General features: G+C 36.1%; 2 protein-coding genes across 5 annotated transcripts; one reads left to right on the top strand and one right to left on the bottom strand.

Annotated features, from left to right (window-relative positions):
* The first annotated feature begins 3,489 nt into the window (after positions 1–3,489).
* Positions 3,490–5,450, top strand: LOC140008312 (UDP-glycosyltransferase 73C1-like). Its single transcript, XM_072052235.1, has one exon. The coding sequence runs from the start codon at positions 3,853–3,855 to the stop codon at positions 5,332–5,334; it is 1,482 nt and encodes a 493-aa protein (XP_071908336.1). The 5' UTR covers positions 3,490–3,852; the 3' UTR covers positions 5,335–5,450.
* A 1,705-nt stretch (positions 5,451–7,155) lies between these two features.
* Positions 7,156–19,613, bottom strand: LOC140008313 (uncharacterized). Of its 4 annotated transcripts, none has more exons than XM_072052237.1 (15): positions 19,243–19,613; positions 18,537–18,584; positions 18,086–18,134; positions 17,240–17,288; positions 16,975–17,022; positions 11,041–13,711; positions 10,667–10,937; positions 10,487–10,583; positions 10,261–10,385; positions 10,080–10,158; positions 9,776–9,905; positions 9,544–9,695; positions 9,037–9,426; positions 8,752–8,877; positions 7,156–7,546 (listed from the first exon to the last, which is right to left on the bottom strand). In XM_072052237.1, exons 1-6 carry the CDS (start codon positions 19,314–19,316, stop codon positions 13,008–13,010), a joined length of 972 nt encoding a protein of 323 aa, XP_071908338.1. In that variant the 5' UTR covers positions 19,317–19,613; the 3' UTR covers positions 7,156–7,546; positions 8,752–8,877; positions 9,037–9,426; positions 9,544–9,695; positions 9,776–9,905; positions 10,080–10,158; positions 10,261–10,385; positions 10,487–10,583; positions 10,667–10,937; positions 11,041–13,007. The 4 variants fall into 4 exon arrangements, with proteins under 4 accessions (XP_071908338.1, XP_071908339.1, XP_071908340.1 ...); XM_072052238.1 differs by lacking the exon at positions 7,156–7,546 and having other exon boundaries at positions 8,537–8,877; positions 11,041–11,190; positions 13,578–13,711; XM_072052239.1 differs by lacking the exon at positions 7,156–7,546 and adding an exon at positions 17,693–17,739 and having other exon boundaries at positions 8,537–8,877; positions 11,041–11,190.
* Positions 19,614–20,613: the final 1,000 nt, after the last annotated feature.

Genomic DNA, 20,613 nt, shown 5'->3' on the forward strand with positions numbered 1-20,613 from the left:
CAACCTGTTATAACTTAATTGCTCTAAATAAGACAGGTAAACGAAATAACAACAATAGCAACAAGAATGAAAATCATGACAGCCCATCTAATTCTAAATCATGACAACAAGAATGTATGCTCCCAGACCTAATAGGGTTCAAAACCCAACTTCTCTTCTTCTTTTTTTTTCACTAGACGCTCGCTTCCCTGTACCTCAAGCTTGAACAAGTGCAATATGATGCGTACAGGAGCAATTCGGGACAACCAAAAGCTTCATGACCACAAGTCTCACGTTGTGAAGGCAATCTTGGATGGTTATGTTCTCCTTCGTAGGTGACAATCAGCATTAAAGGCTCCCCCAAGCATCTCTCCACATGCTTTCTGGCAGGGCACCCTCTCATACTGCTGCACTTGTAGTATCCCCTGCACAGAGATCAGCGAATGTTGAATCTAGGCACTTGGAGATCAACTTCTCTCCTCAGCCCTCCTACATTGAAGGCCGAGATAAGATTAGATGTTAGGCTCATAAAATAATTATGTCACGACTTCCAAGAAGCTCTCAAGCACACCAATAATCAGAGAAACATAAAACACGAATAGGATTGGAGAAGAAACAAATCCTTCCTTTTGCCAAATTAAAACTGAATCAAAGACGAGCAAAAATTCCTGGCACTGTAGCATTTTCACTTCAAAATTCAAAGTGGATGAGATGCAATTAAAAGCTAAAATGTAGATCACTCCACCGAGAGGGCACAGTAAAGTAAGTAGGTCAAGAAGCATAATAATAAATAACTGATGATTTTTCTATGGATTTTACTGCAAGTCAAAGCAAGCTCCATCATGGAATAACAGAGACTAGCAATGTACCTGGGATGAGGTGAACCTTTGATTGGTTTCTGGCCATACTTCCTCCAAGAGTACTCATCGGGAGGGATATCCGCAAGCTTGTTACTGATAGCAGGTACTTTGATTTGATCTCTTCACCGTGTTTCTTGCTTAGGGAATTAAAAAAAAAAAAACGAAGGCAGTGACCATAAATACCACAAAAAAAGACAACAAAATGAAATTTGAAAAATCTAAGAGGACGGAAAATAACAACCTTTTCTTTGAGCAGTGACACCGTCCATTACTTCCACATTTCACACTCCTATTCTCTCCTCTTCCAGAGTAAAGGTGCAAACGAGCCGAGCTCGAGCCGAGCTTTGGCTAATCGAGCCGAGCTCGAGTTAATTTTGTGAAGCTCGAACTCGAGTTCGAGCTCAACGAGCTCAAAATATCAAGCTTGAGTCAAATTCGAGTCGAGCTCGAGCTTAAAAAATAAAAAAATAATTATTATATTTTATTTTTAAAAAATAAAAAATAATTATTTATTTTTAAAAATGAATAAAATAATAATTTTTTTAATAAATAATAAAGTATTAGGGATATATATGTAATTTTACTATTAAAATAATATATATATATATAATTGAGCTCGCGAGCGGCTCGATTCGCGAAACACCCCTATTCCAGAGTATCTTCTCACCAGATTATAAGAAAAACACTACCCTACCCTACCTGGATTCTGAGCAAGTTAGAGGGCCAAGACAAAAGCGCCAAGATTAATAATCAGATTCCAAGTATCAAAAAACTCCCAAAAGTCAGCAGCCAAAGTAATTCATTAGCATCAATCAAATCAAATATAACCCTAATCCGATAAGAACAAACTAAAACAAAAGCAACCACAAAAATTCATTCAAATCCAACATCAAGAATCTACATCAGTAATTCTAGACAATTTTTCAAAGGAAAAGGGAGGAAAAAAACTAATAAGGACAAAAATTTTTCAAACTGATATTGGCCGCTTTTAAAGGAAAAAAATGAGAGAGAGAGAGAGAGATAATCTTTTACCTCCGAAAGTGGGTCTTTGCCGGAGTTGGAGATGCCACCTGCGAAGAAGGGATTTGTTTGCTGATGAGATGTTGCCGAAGGCTTTTATTGATGGTATCGCTGGAGGCTTTTATTTGTCGGAGTTGAGGAGATGTCACTGCGAAAAAGTAGGAGTTTGGTCTTTTCTCGATGAAAAGGCTATGAAAAGAAGACTATTTTTAGGAAAGGAAAATAACTTCACAATCATAGACAAGGAAATTATTTTCCTCCCGGTAACTTATTTTCTGTCAGAAATTATTTTCCCAAATTAATTGTCAACCAAACAACAGAAAATATGGAAAATGTTTTTCGGAAAACCTTTTCCACCCAAGCAAACAGACCCTAAGAGCATGATAGCTTGGTTGCTTCGACGGTGGAAAGTGAGAGAACTTCCCACGTCGGCAAGTCAGCGTCAACATCTTTGTCCATGTTTTTGGGGTCCAATCAAGGGAAGGTAACCGACAAACGCTATTATCATCTGAAGGAGCTAATAGCAAATACCAATATAAATTGGGTTGGATCGTTAAAAAAATTAATGAAACTACAGATGTTATACCTGGATAACAGTGTGAGAGCAAAAGACCTCTAAATACTTACACCAGGAGATTGCTGATTGGACTCTTTTCGGTTAACTTGTGTCAGAAATGTTTACCATGAAGTGGAACAAGGAGCATTGGTACTTATGCACCATAGACATCATTAGCCGAAAAGTCTTCATTTGTGACCCTACAAATTTGATACTGATTTGAAAAGCCACCTGTCGTGTATAAGATTACTTATCTGTAATTTTTAAATTTAAATTAAAATCTATCGGATCAATTATGTCTCGATTCTTAAAGTATTATGTTAATTATGTTTCTCATTATTCATCTATCATTTTGATTCCAGTTAAAAAGCCATTATCTATGCAATATATAAGGTTAGAGGGGTTGCGGTTAGTGTAAACATTTTTATGTCATTTTTTAAACTTTTAATTTTATCATTCCAGAAAAACTAATTTTTGCTCTAATTACTTAATTATATTTTGCTAATACAACTATTCATAAATACCCTAAACACTGTAACTACCATTACAATAACCTTATAAACCAATTCTTTAGTAAATTTATAATAAATGTATTTATGCAAAAAATAAAATTTATATAAAATTAATTTCTTTTAATTATTTATGTATATAATTACTCATCTATGTCAACTAACAATTAAATTTAAATTGGCATAACTCTTTTGTCCAGTAAGCATTTAAAGCTTAAAATTGGAATACACATGGCTTCATTTCCTCATAACTCTTTTTTACTTTTCCTAAAAATACAATGGACCCGCATTTGGAACTGCTTCTAACCGGTCTCCAACAGCTCTTTTCATAACTGTCCCATGCCCGGTCCGACGGTGATGTCTTGTTCTAGTTTACTTTGCTCTTCCCACCATGCAGTCAGCTTCGCACCTCTAGTTTCATAACTGCTTCTATATGTTAGAGCTCAAACATATTTCCACCTCTGATCCTTTTTGTAACTCCAAGAAACGACCCATGTTTAGGGAGACAGTAGAGTGAGCGGAAGAAAGAGTGAGTAAAAACACTACTACTCAGTACTCACTCTTGAGTTTTTTGTAATCAATGACTTAGGGTAAAAACGCTCGTAAGCAATTTTTGTACACACTACACTACGTGTTTATCCGGTCTTATGCCGTGGAGTGAAACATTAAAACTTACGAGCAATCTAGACGTTCGCGTTTGACAGTGTACTTAGCTATCTAAAACGACTCGCAAGCAAATTATTGCCATGTAAGCAGCAGCACAAGTTATCGCACCGCTTTGCGGTCTCTATCTATATATATTACACCTTCATTCATCCAAAGTTCAACTGCCCCTCGATAGATTTCCTCCCCATCAGAATTCTTTCTTCAATAGTAGAGTGCCGATTTTATACCATTTATATATATATATCTCAAATATCTGCAACAAATGGATCCCCAAACCGAGCATCTTCACTTCCTCCTAATTCCTTTGATGGCTCAGAGCCATATTATTCCCTTGACAGATTTCGCTAAATTACTAGCAAGGCAAGGCCCCATGGTCTCGATGATTAGCACCCCCAAGAACGCTAACAGGTTTAAAGCTCTCATCGACTATGCCGAAAGGGAAAACCTCAAGATCCAGTTCATCACAATACCATTCCCAGGTCAACAAGTCGGATTGCCAGAAGGATGTGAAAACCTGGATGCACTTCCTTCAACAGACTTGAAAAGGAGCTTTGTGGATGCATGTAGTTTGATGCAAGAACCAATAGAAAACGTTGCCAAGAAACAGTTACAACCGAGGCCAAGTTGCATCATTTCCACCAATGCTCTTGTATGGACTCAAAACCTCGCCCACAGGTTAGGAATCCCAAGGTACGTCTTCCAAACCGTATCTTCCTTCACTCTCGTCTGTGCCGGCAGAATAGGCAGGTTCCTCGAGAGCCACGACTCTTCGGATTTAGACGCATTTTGGGTGCCGAATTTGCCGCACAAAATCCAATTCAGAAAATCCCAGTTGCCTTTTCCGGTGAGCAGGAAAGAGTCGGGTGATGTAAGGAAAGAAACTCAGGTTTCAGACAGAGGGAGTCTGGTGAATAGTTTTGAGGAGTTGGACCAGTGGTATGTGGAGGAACAGAAGAGAGTTCACAAGAACTTCTGGGACGTCGGACCCGTTTCTTTGATCAACAGTACAGGGTCAGCGACAGCAAAGAGTGACCACTACAGTTTAAAATGGCTGGACTCGATGAAGCCCAGCTCTGTTATTTATGCGTGTTTCGGCAGCATGTGTCATCTGTCGTTCAGGCAGCTGAGAGAAATTGGTCTGGGGTTGGAAGCCTCAGGCCGCCCGTTCATATGGGTGATCAGAGAAATTGATTATTCGCCACAAGTGGAAAAATGGTTAAAAGATGAGAAGTTTGAGGAGAGGGTTAAAGGGGTCGTCGTCAGAGGATGGGCACCGCAGGTTCCGATATTATCCCATTCGTCAGTGGGAGGATTCTTGACCCATTGCGGGTGGAATTCTACACTGGAAGGAATATGCGCAGCGGTGCCAATGCTATGTTGGCCAATGTTCGCGGAGCAATTCTATAATGAGAAATTTGTTGTGGATGTCGTCAAGATCGGCGTGAGGATCGGAGTCGAGACGCACATGAGGGTTGGCGAGGAAGAGAAGACCGTTGACAGAGAACAAATTAAAGCAGCAATCGATCAGCTGATGGATGAAGGAGAAGAGGGGCAAGAAAGAAGAGAAACAGCGAGAAAGCTGAGTGAGATGGCAAGGAATGCTACACAAGAAGGGGGCTCTTCTTACAGGAATGTCATATTGTTGATTCAAGACGTACTCCAGCTCCAGCAACAGGAAGCTGCAGAAGATGAGAAAGTGAATGAAGACAGAGGCTCAGAAATCGCAGACAAACGAGTGATGTAGATGTAGCCATTTAGGAGGGTAGGACCCTTTCCTTCCTTCTCATCTATAGTTTGTTTTGTACTCCTCTATATGATGTATTCATGATTTCTCCAGCACAAGTCTTGACTTCAGGCAAATTCAGTCTATTAGTTTCCAAAATTTTCAAGCAATCTTGTGGATAAAAGATTTATATATATATATATATATATATATATATATATATTTCATTCCGCAAACAATTTCACACATGATTCAGAGCACCATTTGTAGCCGTTTAATAGTTTGTGGTGGTGGCTCTTTCAAAACAGCGAGTCCTTACCCATCATGCTATGCTATAAAACCTTTATCCCAAACCAAAAAAAATCTGCAATACAGAATATAGATTAAGCAGCCAATCAAATCACTTCCCCGGCTTCAAGTCCCAAGACCATTTCAATTTTAATTTTGGGCAGTTCTCAGACTACGCTTAATAGCAAAAGTGGTAAAGGGCAAACTTGCAATTTAAAAATAAATTATTTCTTCTATAAACTTATGTTGCATTGATTTTCTTGTTACTGAACATGACTTTGCTTTTTTAAAGATTTTTTTTTTTTTTTATCTTTCAGAGTATAATTATGTTGGGTGTTTATGGATAGTTATATTGGAAAAGTTACAAAACTTACAATAAAGATAAGTTGTGGGCCTTGTGGCTGTGAGGATAAAAATGAAAGTTCAGAAAGTGACAAAAAAAAATGCTTCCATCAACACTCAACATATATGGATGTTATGGGCCCGAGTTAACTTTTGATGAATTTTCAACTCCGCCTCAATCTTGGGCTTAGGTACATGAAAAAATTTAGTTGGGTTGTTTTTTTTTTTTCAAATTTTTTGGGAGAAAAATAATTGCAGCCCTTTTTTTGGGAGAAAAATAAAGAGATGATAGAAAAATATGAGAAGGAATATTCTCACGAAAACCTAATTTTTTTTTTTGGCAAAAACTGAATGTGTGGAAATCATTATTCATAATAAGTATGTGCTTTAATTGGTAAATTCACTGTCAAATAAAGGATAATTTTATACAGAATTAATTGGTAAACACTTAATACACAAGATTGGAAAACATCATATCACCTGGAGTTGTTCAGGTAGCCTATACCCATACTCTATTGATCATATATACTCTTTTCGACCCATTTTAATAGTCATAATTTTTTTCCTACACAGTTCAAGAAAAATTAGTTAACTTACATTAAATGGAGTATAACTATTTAGCTTTACATTAATTACAACAATAATCTTGATGGAAAGTTGCACTATTCAATAACTAGCAGAAATATACCGTGCTTGCGCACGGTGAAGAATTTATGCAATGCCCACAATGAAATTTGGTAAACAACGGATTGCAATTATAAACTAACGATATGGAGAACATTTGCAGGCAAAATAATTTGGTGTAATTAATAGAATTAAAGAACATTTATTACAATTAATATATTTACACATGTAATTGTGTAAATTTTTGGCGTGTCATGTAAGTGTGAGCACCTATTGGAACAACTTGTTAATTTTTTTATTAACGCATTTTTTTGTTTGATAGCTTTTTTGGTTTATGCTACAATATATTTGAATTGTATCATAGTCATGTTAAGTATACCATTCTTAATAAAAGGCATAAGTTTAAAGATAAGATGTTATTTTGATTTTTTCAAGAAGCCTCGTAAAATTGCATATTATATGAGAATAATGAAGCGTTGAGAGTTGAAGTTGTAGATTTATTCAAAGCTTTTTACAAAAAAGCAAGCACGGTCCTGAATGGTTGAAAATAATTCTGCAGCATGTTGTCAATAAATTGCTAAGTTAAACTGACATGGAAAAAGAATGGACAACAAAAGTTGGCATTCATATGTTCATTGAACATATAAGAAGAATAACGTTCCTTGCAGAATAAATTTAAAAGAAAGGCCTAAGATCTATCTGTTGGTGTATCAGAAAAGATGTAGAACTTATTGTACCAAGGGAATAGTTTTTCAACTCCAGATTTGTCGAAGATTAGGACAGTATAGCAGGACCTTGATTCAGGGATAAATACTAAAGCGTCGCCAAATTGTAGTTGATGCTCAAATTTAAATGTGTTCCAATTATCTGTAATCTGTCTCTGACGCATTCCAAGAGTGACTGTCTTGTTTCCAGTTCTCAGCGTGATCAGAGGAGTTTTGTCACCGTGCATGAAGAAGGATACAAACTTGGGTACTTTCTGTTGTTCATAAAAAAAAAAAATTAGCAGTCAGAAAGAAAGTAATGAATGATAAAATAAAAAAATACAAAACAAAGTTAAGTATACGAAGGTGAGAAATAAAACAAGATAAATGCTATTTTTTTGAAGTGTTTAAGCATGAGAAAACAAACTTTTTAGGATAATATTCTCTGGACCATCTAGCAGATTAGGTAGCGGATGAGTCCAAGGTAAGTAGTCATGTGTTTTTGTTGCTGAATAATGGAGCACGTCGAATAGCAAGTTTCCAGAATGTCGAATGAGCATTCTGTCATCTTCACGGATGATATTATTGTCGCAGAATTCTTTCCATCCTTCCCCAAACCAATTTTCTAAAATGTTAATGGTCCATGTTCTATACCCTTCTCGAATAGTTATCTTATGTTGGCAGTGTTTTCTTAGAAGCAACAAAAACTGATCAGGAAATATCTATTTATTTTGAAAAAAAATTGGTTAGCACTAAACAATTTATACTGCATGAGAAAAAATTATACCATATAGAAGTAAAAGTACCTGCTTAGAACTGTTAGTCCTAAAGAAAAAACAGCATTCCATATTGCTGGTAACATTTGGTGGAAGACTGGAGGATCCAACACTTTCAGAGTACTCCATAGTTGCGTGTTATAACTATAATAGGCTTTTGAGGCTGTAGATTTTAGTAGGCTGTCTTTGTAATATATATATACATAAAGACTCCATAATAAGAACAGATAGCATTAATTGTGTTGTAAGAGTATCTGGTAAGCAGTGAATTTATTTAAAGTGGTTGAATTAATAGCTGTAGAATCAGTAATACATGCAGAAAGTGCAGTCTTGGAAAGGTTCAATGTGATTTGGAGTTTGGAGCCAGTAGTTAATTAATGGTATATTGAATGGTGGAAAGCTCTATTCCTTGTAATCAATGTTAGTTTCAAATAGCATGAATGGTACGGGATAATATGGAAACACTACATAGACTACGGTACTTTCAAATGAAGTTGCAAAAGGTATGCAGATTAATAGGCAATGCTTAACAGTGCATAGAAATACATATTTCAGCCGTATGAATATTTGATAGCATTTGACAGGCACATTAATAGCATGACAACGGTCAAAATGTAGAAACTTGGTCTGTTTCACCACACAAAAAGGCACATAGCAGAGATTGCAGAGAAAAACAGAAATAGCTTGTCTGGAAAAGGAACCACTTTAAGCTTGTCTGGCCTTTTTCCTGGGGCTGGTCTGAAGAGGTGCAGAGCTTAATTGGCTAGTTTCATCAGATTCGTCAAATTTTTTAAGAAGACAAGCTTTGGCCTTGGAAGAAGAGGTTTCGCCTGTTGAAAACCATTAACCACACCTGATTCAGTAATATGTCTTTTTTCATAGAAAGGAAAAACAGTATGTATATAGTACAGAGTAAATGTAACAATGCTTTTCATGTTTAGAGTTATTCATTAATATGGAAAAAAAGATGATTAAGTATAGGTGGTAACCTGATGAAGGACATGTAAAGGCCTGTTCATTTGATTTTGTAATAGAAACTTGTTCATGAGAAGCATCTTTATAGTATACCATTGTGAAGCGCTGTTTTGCATCAGCTAGGAGGGTGTGTACAGGTCTAATGTGCGCAAGGAACTTTTTTGCTTTTAGCTCCTCGTGCAGAATTTCAAGTGGTAACGGCATATTCTGCAATGCACAAAACAAGAGAATATATATAAATACACATACATATATGTATTGATGCGTCATGACGAGAGCAAGCCTGATAATAATGATCCATTGCTTCTTTTGCTGTGAACGTTAGCAGTTTCTCAGCTAAATCACCAAACAATGTGGCTGTGACCGTTCCAGTGTCATCAGATAGATCAACATCAAATTTACACCTATTAAATATGTAAATTTGATATAAGGCACAATAGAGGAAAATAAATGATAATATAATAAGCAGTAGTAGCAGTAGCAGAAACGATAAGTAGCAAATAAATATATGATGAATATACCTTGGTTCAGCCCTGTGTTTTTGTTTACAAGTATTACACATGAACAAGACACCATAGTCTGCAGACGTAGAGCGGAAGCATTTTTCACAGCCCATGTACCAAAATTTTTGGAAGATGTGCTCAAATGAGAATGATGCGTTCACCCATATATTCTAAAACATAGTGAGTAGATGAATTAGCCAAACTATTTGCAGGCTGAAATGTAATGAAAAATTTGTAATCATGATACTACCTTCTGTTTTGAGTCGATATTTGCTATATCAGTAGTTTTTTGATCTGCCTGGAAAGAGATATCAGGATTGTATCGATTGTAAGTTCTCTTTTCAATAATGTCTGCAAGGCATTTGGCATTTCTACTTGCCCTGTATATAGGATACCAAAATAGTCAGCCAAACCAAGCAAGATTCAGTTTTATATGCATTTAAGATTGAAAATTATAAGAGTCAAACCAGTTCTTAAGTCTCTTTGGTTGACAAACAAACAGATAAATTATAAGCTTTATAAGCAACGAATATTGAAAATTATAAGAACAAAACCAGTTCTTGAGTTCCCTTGCTTCTTGGATAGGTGGATTTACAAGGATTGCTGAATCAAACCAGGTAGAAAGAGCAACTCCTATGCAAAAGAAGAGGGAAAGCAATATGTGATTTGTAAAAGGCACAAATAGAAAAGGTTAGATGTTAAAACGCAGCACAAAGTGTCAACTGTTATACTTACCATTATAATTTTGAACCTTTAGCCTTCTTCCAATAAGAATAGGGTAGTTCTGAATTTCTGAAATAATCTTGGAGCCTTCAGTATCAATAAAAGCATTTCACATGGACAGCATAAGTGTCTGCAATCTGACACATGTGAAAGAGTTTTACCGTTTATATTTTTTTACAAAAAGGCTTTAATTTGTAATAGCAGATAGTCATTGTAAGCAAAAACCAAGGCTTCTTACTCTTCATTAACAATGACAAGCTTCCGGACTCGTGATTCCTTTGAATTTTTTGTGACAATTTTTTCATCCAACGCAGCAATAACAATTCCCATAATATCTAGCAAGAGGAACTTTAAATATAAGCATAATAGCATATAATAACAATGTACATTAGTTATGGTTAAAAAGAAAGATAGTTACCAACAGAAATGTCCTTTTGATCCATGTACTATGCCAAGTCCTTAAACGTGGTATACGTAAAATTTGCAGCTATAACATCCTCTTCATCGACAATTTCTTCAATAATTGTTCGACTGGTGATTATCCATTGCTTTGCAATCTCAGTGGTTTTAAAGTCATCAGGAATTTTTTTGACCTGAGCATTAGAGATGAGGTACTTTTTGTAAACCTCTATTCTGGAGCTCATTATAGGAATGTCAGCATTAAAGACGATTCCTTCAACCTTTGAGCCCTGGAAAATAATTATCATGATGGTGGACAAATGAGTAATATATATACTTCTAAGTTTAGCAGATAGCACTTTGAATACTAAAAAGTTTAATTGCAATAAATACCTCAGAATCAATGAAGATAAACTTTTGTTTCTTAATTGGTGTGCTAAGTGATGAGGTAACTTGTTGTTTCTCTTGGACAGTGACTTTTGCTGTCCACTTCTCCATTCCGACCTCAACGTCATTGGTAGGCAATATAGTGGCCATCGTATTCTCATTAGCAATAATAAAAGATATAATCAAGAAATTTCTGGGTGCAAGGCAAAAGAAAGGTAAATACTCTAAAAACAAGATATAACAACATTTAAATGGTAAGATACCTATGAAGAGAGCAAATGATCAATTAGACAACTGCAATATTTCATCAAACACAATATTTCTAGTTCTGCAGTCAGTTTTAATCTCAACAAAAGTTCCTGGAAGTATGAGAACTTTAACTGCAGCAGCAGTTTTTGCTCTAGAGAGTGCAACGTATAATTGGCCATGAGAAAAAACTGGTTCTTTTAGATATACACCAACATAGTCAAGAGTTTGACCCTGAGCCTTGTTAATTGTCATTGCAAAACAAAGGCGAACTGGAAATTGTGTTCTAATGAAAGAAATCCCATTTTTTTCATTATCAGGTGTCTGCAATGGAATTCTTGGGATGAAAATCTTCTTCCCTTTATGCTGACCAAAAGCTATCTCAACACAGATAGTGTGCCGTTTTAGCTGTCGACAAATAAGTCTTGTGCCATTACACAATCCTTCAACTGGATTTAAATTCCTGAGCAAGATCAAGGGACAGTTTTCTTTTAGCATGAGTTTGTGAGGAGGGAGACCCTTTGGATTTTGAGAATTCAAAAAATCCTCATAATCTGCCTGAAATCTCTGATCAACAGTTTGGTCAGAACTTGTATAAGTAAAAAGCTGTCCAAGAAACCTCTGAATCATCATTTCATTAATGTCTTCAACAGAGGTATTTTTTGGGGTTAAAATACATCTATTGATCATTTCATAAGGATCAGTTGAATAAAGGTTCAAATCTGGAAAGGTGCAAGCTATCAACCTGGGTGAAAAAGTTTCTGTTAGTAAGCTGTGCAAGATATACGCAGTAATATTGAGGTGAAAAATGACGAGTGTGTGATGAATACAGCAAATATAGAGGACCTGTCAAAAGAATCTTTCATATTGTGGAATGGAATAACCATATGACTTGGTAAACATATCTGGTAATCTGCATCAACAGGTTCTGCACCTTCCCCAACTCTGAGCAAGAACTGTGAAAAGGCAGGATCTAAGGCAGCCCTCATATTCTGTGTTAATTTTATTTTGTGCATCCTAGACCATAACGAAGAATTTAGAAGGCTAGCCTGAATTAACTGGTCCTTAGTAGCTCCTTGAATAACGGGCAGAGTTTGGCGAAAATCACCTCCAAAAATCACAACCTTACCCCTAAAAGGAGCATCAGTCTCCATTAGGTCTCACAGTAATTCATCAAATGCTTCAATACCATCTCTCTTTGCCATTGACGCTTCATCCCACAAGAACAACTTGCATTGAATGATTAATCGTGCCATGCTACTTTGTTTGCTCAATTGGCAAGTTTTATTCCTAGAAAAATCCAATGGAATTTTAAATCTGGAGTGAGCAGTTCTTCCTCCAGGAAGAATTGATGCTGCAACTCCCGAAGTTGCTACAGCTATTGCAATGTATCCCTGTGATCTAAGTGTTGCAAGAAGCGAACGATATAAAAATGTTTTTCCCGTCCCCCCCGGACTTTGGAAGAAAAAGCTTTGTCCTTTGGAAGAAAAAACAGTCTCCAAAATCAAGTCATAAGCACATTTTTGTTCTGCATTTAACTTTGAAGCTATCAATAAATCTTCCGGTGACACCGCAATACTCCTTTCACAGTCCACTTCCTTTGTCATGCTTTCATAACAGTTAAGACTAATATCATCCGCAACTAACTTGTACTCACTGATATGCCTCCCCATCTGTTGGAGCGATCTATTAATATCAAGCAAGACTTTTCGTCTTATTTCAGCAGTTTAATGATGAGTCTGTGCTAGTTCGAAGTCTCTCGAAAGTTTCATTTCAAATTTTTCCCATAAAAGACTTGGATTTGTTGGAGCACAATGTAGAAGTAAAGTAACAAATAAAAATCTAAGCGAAGAAGGCATTTGAAAACCAACTGCTTCTTCAAGTGTCTCCTCAATATAAGAATCAGATTCTAAGAGGCCAAGGTGTAAGGCAATCTCTCTAAATGAATTCATTCTACATCCATTAACTGTCAACAAGTCATCAAAAGATGTAGGAGCTCGAACATGTGAGAGAAGAAGTCTTAAATAATACCTATCACCTTCGCTTGGTTTAACAGTGACTAACCTGCCTATAACCTTTTGCTTACTTCTTTCTGTCCATTTTCTTTTACCAGGTGTCCAAACAAAGTGCTCAGCAAATTCTCTATACAAATACTTGAGATCTTGAGCTTTTTCGTTGACACGGTTCATTCTAAAAAACTCAATTAACATAGTTTTGGAGAAATCAATATTTTTTAAGAGCTGTGAAAGATCAGAATTTTGATCAAAAGAAACATATTGGTGATCAGGAAGATGCACCTGAAGACTGTAAACAGCAGGGGTCATTTCATTCAAGCGAAATGCATAAATCCGCCACAAAGCTTCCGGAGCAGAAACCCATCGACCTTGCTGAAATTCCTTAATCTCATCAACATCTCGAGGTGTTTCATCAGCTATAATGTGGAAGTTGACAAGATCATGACCTTTAAATATATACTTGTATAAATACTTAACTAACTTTATAGTCGAACAGATTTCGACATTGATGTGACAGTCAATCAAAGCTAGCAAGTATGGAGTATATGGGATAATCCACCTATTATCCAAATCATAACCCCTGATTCTGATTTTTTGGCCATTATCTCACCTACGATAATGTGGATAGCTATCCTCACCATGAGTCATATGGTCAGAATACCCTTTTGGATAATGATTTCTGCAGACACCGTTTCTCATGCAAGGACTCTCTTTGTTCATTTTTTCACAAGGGCCATGTATCATGTGTTTTACAACAAGAGAATAAAGATGAGGATACTTTTTACGATCAGGGAGTTCAGCACACACAATTTTATCATAGGCTTCTGGATTAAGAGGCTTAAACTGTGATTTCAATATAAGCAATAGGTGAGCATGAGGAAAGCCTCTTTTTTGGAATTCAATAACATAAACATAGGCTGCTACATCTCCAAATATTTTCTTTGTAACAATCTCTGCTTTCAGAATTTCAAACTTTGCCCTAAAGACTCTTGCTAAAAGATCCGGCCTGTCCTGAGGTTTTCTTTGTACTTTAAATTTTCCTGAATTTCTGGGCACATTGGATTGCATGTCATAGTCAAAAAAATGTCAGGCTTTCCATATTTTTGTACTAAAGCCATCGCATCAAGATATCTACGCCTCATATCCCGCGGTCCTCCAACAAACGAAGCTGGCAAATATATTCGACGACCAACCTTAGAACCTGACATTTGGCCTAAAGAAACACTATCCATTATTCCTTGAAGAGCTTCAGTCCGAATGGTATTTTGTTTCTTTCTGTGAAAATCGAGCCTAGATGTCTCTATCTTTAACATAGATATCAACAACATACTGCTGTAACAATCTCAACACATGTAACAACATGGAATCATCATCATTTCTCATCTGAAATTTATAACAGTAGTATTCCCTAGCTGTAACATTAGTTTTCTGTTTCTTAGCACAATCAGCGGCTGAAATAAAAAGAAACTACGTATTAATGACACGAAGAAAAAATACGATATGCTAGAAAAATCATAAACACATTGTAAATATTTTAAGCTTATACGTGCCTGTTTGTTCCAAATTAATCAAATCAGACGGAGTACCGATTGATGCTGGATCAATAGCAATATCATCTTCACAGACATGACGGGCTCTTTTCCTATTTTTAGACATAATCCTTTGAATTCCATGGTGCCATCCAGATTCACCACGAGGAAATAACAAAGGATACTGCAAAGAGTCATAGCAAGCATAATAATGCTTAATCATATGACTTTTATTTGAATGACTATAAACTTCAATGTGGACTGACTTATCAACTGATTCATCATTAGTTCAGTCCATCTAGCAGCAACTTGAGAAGCGGACGGAAGATTATATATACGCTGATCAAGAGCAGGATTGCAATTAAGAACAATTCTATGTTGTTCGAGAGCAGAAATATGACGCAAATCCTTAAAGAATCTAGCATAAGGATTGCCAGCTAAAATGCGCATAAGCAATTTAAAAGTGCCTTCGCGCAGTCGAGAGGAAGCATCAAGTCTCCTTGCAAGTTCCTCATCTGTATCGAAAAAGTATAACTGAATACCAGATGGTTTATCACGTTGTGATAGCAAACTATCAAGAAAGTGATATACTTGGCCATGTACTCGAAATGTATAAACACCGTGCTAATTTTTCGTTAGTTCTGGATCATATTTTGCAACAAAAGCAGTGAAAGAAACATTGTTATTATATGTGCGAATATTCTTCCGGAAATGTTCACATTCTTCATCATCACCGGTAAAGAGACGGCGAAGATCATAAGGCATCGGTGCAGCGACAAGCGAAACTTCTCCTCCCGAACAGCAGAAATTAGGAGGTTCTAAATGGAACTTTTTAGCTCCACAATACTGACAATCTGGAGTATCAGGAAGAATCAAGGAACGGTCGGGAATTCTTTCTAAACGAGAGAGAATAGTTTTCCTAGATTTTCGCTATTAACCTGGAACAAAATTCACGTGTTGTTTTTTCTGTTCACTGGATTTTTTTTGATAAGAACTAAATTTGAAAAAGCAATGCTAAAGATTTAACCGGACACAATTAAAAGGCAACCTGAGCTATAAGTTTTTCTGGATACTGAAGCACGTTTGACAGTCCTAAAGGAAGTTCCATTTCCTGTGAGTGAAAATGAGCAAACTATTTGTAAAAAGGGTAACAAGAAATAGAAAAGTTGTTGTGTAAAGGAAGATGAAAAGGAACAAAATCAGGAGTTTTGCAGTGATAAAGCAGGAGTAATATGAATCAGGATCACAAAAGAAAAACAGGCAGCTAGATTATAGGAGCTGTTTAAAAGGGCAAATCAAAAGAGAAAGAAGAAGTTTCACAGATTCCTCAGAAGCATTTATATTTGCAGCAAAAAATAGGAAAAATGATCAGCATAGTCTACGAAAGCTCAATGCGGAAGACAAAATATAAGGTCTACCTTGCTGACCATTAGATGGAATGGAATTTGCAATAACAGAAGAGGAAGCATGCTTTTCATTTCCCAACGAAGCAACTGCAGAGCCGAGCAGGTGTGGTAATCCATCACTGCTTAATACAGTTTCTGATTGAACAGCAAAGTATGAAGCTGAATTTTCTAACTGATCACTAATCAGAAGATCAGTATTTTCATTAGAAGTAACGTGCACAGAAGCAGCAGGAGTACTAATGCCTACTCCTACAGGATCTAACGGTGTGTTTTGAGTGTAATTTGCATGTTTTCTCTTAGAAGCGGCAGAGTTTGAGACACAATCAGAGGCAGAAGGGGACATATTTTTTTTCTTTCTAGTATTAGACTCCCTTCGACGGCGTAAAAGATCATCCATTTTATCCTATGGCATTTGTGCGTAACGACGCGCGCTAGCTTCTCTTTGACGATGTAAAAGTTCTTCTTTCTTTTCTTGAGGCATCTCTGCATAGCGTTTCCGTCGTTTCGCATTTTTATCCATGATATGATATAACACAAGACTTGCGAGAGAGCTACATAAATGGCGCACAGATAATTCCAATCGCAAAGTAGGCATATTAGACGGGCAAGTAAAAACAGAAGAAGATAACGTGTCACATACATAAAATGGAGAACAAAGTAGATAATAATTGTTTGATCAAGGGAGAAGAACAGAGACGATAAACTATTAAAGATTATGTTTCAATTCCATAAAAAAATAGGTACCTTTTGCTGCAGCAAGAAAAATAAGCAGCAGATCGCAGCAAGCAAAACCTGGAGGAAATTAAGAGACCCAACAAAAAATTGGTAACAGAAAATGTCATTTTCAGATAGGAATATAAAAAAGAGTAGCAATAAATGTCACTAAACCGCAAAGAGTGCATAAATAAAATGGAAAGAAAAGTAGCTAATAAGGTTTTGATCAAAGGAGAAGAACAAAGATGAATGAACTATTAAAGATAATGCTTCAATCCCAATAAAAAGCAAGTACCTTTTGACGCAGTAAGGAAAAAAGGCAGCAGCTCGCAGACAGAAAAAACCTGAAGGAAATTAAGAGGGCCATGCAAAAATGGACAATTGGAAAATGTCATTGTCATTTAGGAATAAATAAAAAAAAAGAATAGAAATAAATGCCACCAAACTGCAAAGCATAGATCAAGGGAGAAGAACAGAGATGAATGAACTACTAAAGATTATGTTCCAATTCAATTAAAAAAAGGAAGTACCTAGGCATGAAAAATGGGCAATAGGAAAATGTCATTTTTTCAGATAGGAATATCTAAAAAAGAACAGCAATAAATGTCACTAAATTGCAAGGAGTATATACATAAATAAAAATGGAGAGAAAAGTAGCAAATAAGTGTTTGTTCAAAGGAGAAGAACAAAGATGAGTGAACTATCAAAGGTAATGCTTCGATTCCAATAAAAAAAAAAAAGCAAGTACCTCTTGCCGCAGCAAGAAAAATAAGCAGCAGTTCGCAGACAGCAAAACTTGGGGGAAAAAAAATTGAGAGGGACATGCAAAAATGGACAATAGGAAAATGTCATTTTTAGATAGGAAAAAAAAAAGAATAGCAATAAATGTAACCAAATTGCAAAGCGCAGAAACAATAGCAGTAAATAAATAAATGAGACCAAGAAAAAGTGAGTAATAGAAAAATGTCATTTTCAGATAGGAATATAAAAAAAGAGCAGTAACAAATGTCTCTAAGCTGCAAAGGGCACATAAATCAAACGGAGAGAAAAGTAGCTAATAAGTTTTTGATTAAAAAAGAAGAACAAAGATGAATGAACTATTAAAGATAATGCTTCAATTCCAATTTAAAAAAGCAAGTACCTTTTGACGCAGTAAGAAAAATAAGCAGCAGCCGGTAGACAGAAAAAACCTGGAGGAAATTAAGAGGGCCATGCAAAAATGGATAATAGGAAAATGTCATTGTCATATAGGAATAAATTAAAAAAAGAATAGAAATAAATGCCACCAAACTGGAAAGCGTAGATAAAGGGAGAAGAACAGAGATGAATGAACAACTAAAGATTATGTTCCAATTCCAATTTAAACAAAAAGAAGTACGTAGGCATGAAAAAATGGGTAATAGGAAAATGTCATTTTCAGATAGGAATATTTAAAAAAGAACAGCAATAAATGTCACTAAATTGCAAAGAGTATATACATAAATAAAATGGAGAGAAAAGTAGCAAATAAGTGTTTGTTCAAAGGAGAAGAACAAAGATGAATGAACTATCAAAGATAATGCTTCGATTCCAATAAAAAAAAAAGCAAGTACCTCTTGCCGCAGCAAGAAAAATAAGCAGCAGCTCGTAGACAGCAAAACCTGGAGGAAATTAAGAGGGACATAAAAAAATGGATAATAGGAAAATGTCACTGTCACATAGGAATAAAATTTTAAAAATAGCAATAAATGCAACCGAAGTGCAAAGTGTAGAAACAATAGCATTAAATAAATAAATGAATATGAATTCATACACGAAGCATGCAAACGCGGGAGAAAAAATAGGGGAAAAGAGCCTCTAACAAAAGCAAAAGCAATGTTTCAGCAGGAAAGCCAACAAAAAGAACAGAGGCAGGAAAGTAAAAAATCAAACTTCGAACAATAAGAGAGGACAATGCAGTGAGAATGAAAAATGATTGAACAAAGAGAATCATATAAAAAAAAATGCAAAAGCAATACTAATAAGAGGGAAAAAAAAAGCAGCAACCATGGGAAGTCGAAGAATATGAAAAACAAAATAATCGAAGGGGGAAAAAATATAAAAACTATTACGAGAATAGGGGGAGGGAAAATAGAGCATCACTTACAATAGATGCAACAGCAGACCGCAGAAAACACCAATAAGAGCGAATGAAGAAAGACGCACAAGGAAACAAAGGGAAGGAAAAGGCCGAGGAAGAAGAGGCGGAAGCAATACATAAAACGAAGCAAAACAAGAAAAGCAAGCTGAAATTCAAGGAAAAGAGATTTACATGATTACCTATCTTCTTTTCGGTGCATGAAAACCCGGGAAAGCATGTTTAAAGATGTGCAAATCTCGCATGGAGACGCCATCTGCGCACGGAGACGCCAAAATTTAATGAATTGCAGATTGTGTAGGGTGAGAGGTGAATCCACCGACCAATAGAAAGAATGGGCAAGGCGGCTGCTTATTTTGTATAGCTTGATTGATGATGACGAAGGAAGCAAGCACTGGATGGTGACCAATCTGAATTGAGGGAAAGGGAGGGGGAGGGGGAGGGAATTAGAAAATGGGCGGTGCAGGGCATGATGCTGACGACGGAGCAAAAGGCAGCAACCCACCTAAGATGTTCCTTTCCAACACACGGACCACGTGATTTCCGCATGAGTAGGACGAAAGACCAGCAGACAATTGAAGTACCATTCCCACTTTATATATAAAGTTCTTTAGTATACATACTTCCAAAGTTAATAACCTGCATTAAATAAGTTAGGTTATAGTCTTTTTTCTTGACAGCGATAACATTTCTATAACCTAATTCATCATAATGTATAGGGAGGCTATGTACAAGAGGTTAATAGGTATGAGAACATGATTAAATCAAATGAGTATTCCGGCATCTCCTTTGGATTTTTTTCCCTGTAAGTGGGGTTCGAACCCATGACTTACACAGCACAAAAAGGGACCAAATCCCTTTTTAAATAAGTAGCCACTGAGCTTTATTAAATAAGTTAGGTTATACTCAATAATTATCTATATTAAATAAGGACATTTTAGAGAAGGTTATAGTTAACTATATTAAAAAAGAATATTTTAGGGAAACTCATAGTTAATTGTACACTTAAATTGAAATGTGGACCATAATTTGAGACGGATTAAAAAGAAAAACAAGATTAATTTTCGTATTTAAGTGCATTTAAATATTTGATGGATTACAAATTCAAATACTTCCCAAATAATCCAAACAATCCAGAGAGATTTAAGCTAATTTCTAATTTTTTTTTTTTATCAAGTCCTTCGATCCAAATGCAGCCCAAAGATCTTTGAGTTACGTTTCGCCCAGTGCACCTATATACTCCAGGGATGCAGCCAGCCATTATTGTACCTTTTCGGTATAGAGTATTTTCACCATATCTTTGTTTTCTTTTAGCAGCTCAATAATTAAGGCTTAATTATCAGGCACATGTAGTACATATATACGTATCTGTATGAACCGTGCTTACGTATAGTACTAGTTGATACCCCTTAGATATTTTGTAAGCAGCATTGGATTTGGACCTGGTCAAAGTCAAGGTCTTGGAGGGTAAACAAACCTAACTTCATACGGCGGTCTTAATCGTTCTCACCGGCCACCTAAAATTCAAGTGATTGACTATGAGCAGCCGCAAA

Source organism: Coffea arabica, chromosome 6c, assembly GCF_036785885.1.
Source record: "Coffea arabica cultivar ET-39 chromosome 6c, Coffea Arabica ET-39 HiFi, whole genome shotgun sequence".
NCBI classification, from domain to species: Eukaryota; Viridiplantae; Streptophyta; class Magnoliopsida; order Gentianales; family Rubiaceae; genus Coffea; species Coffea arabica.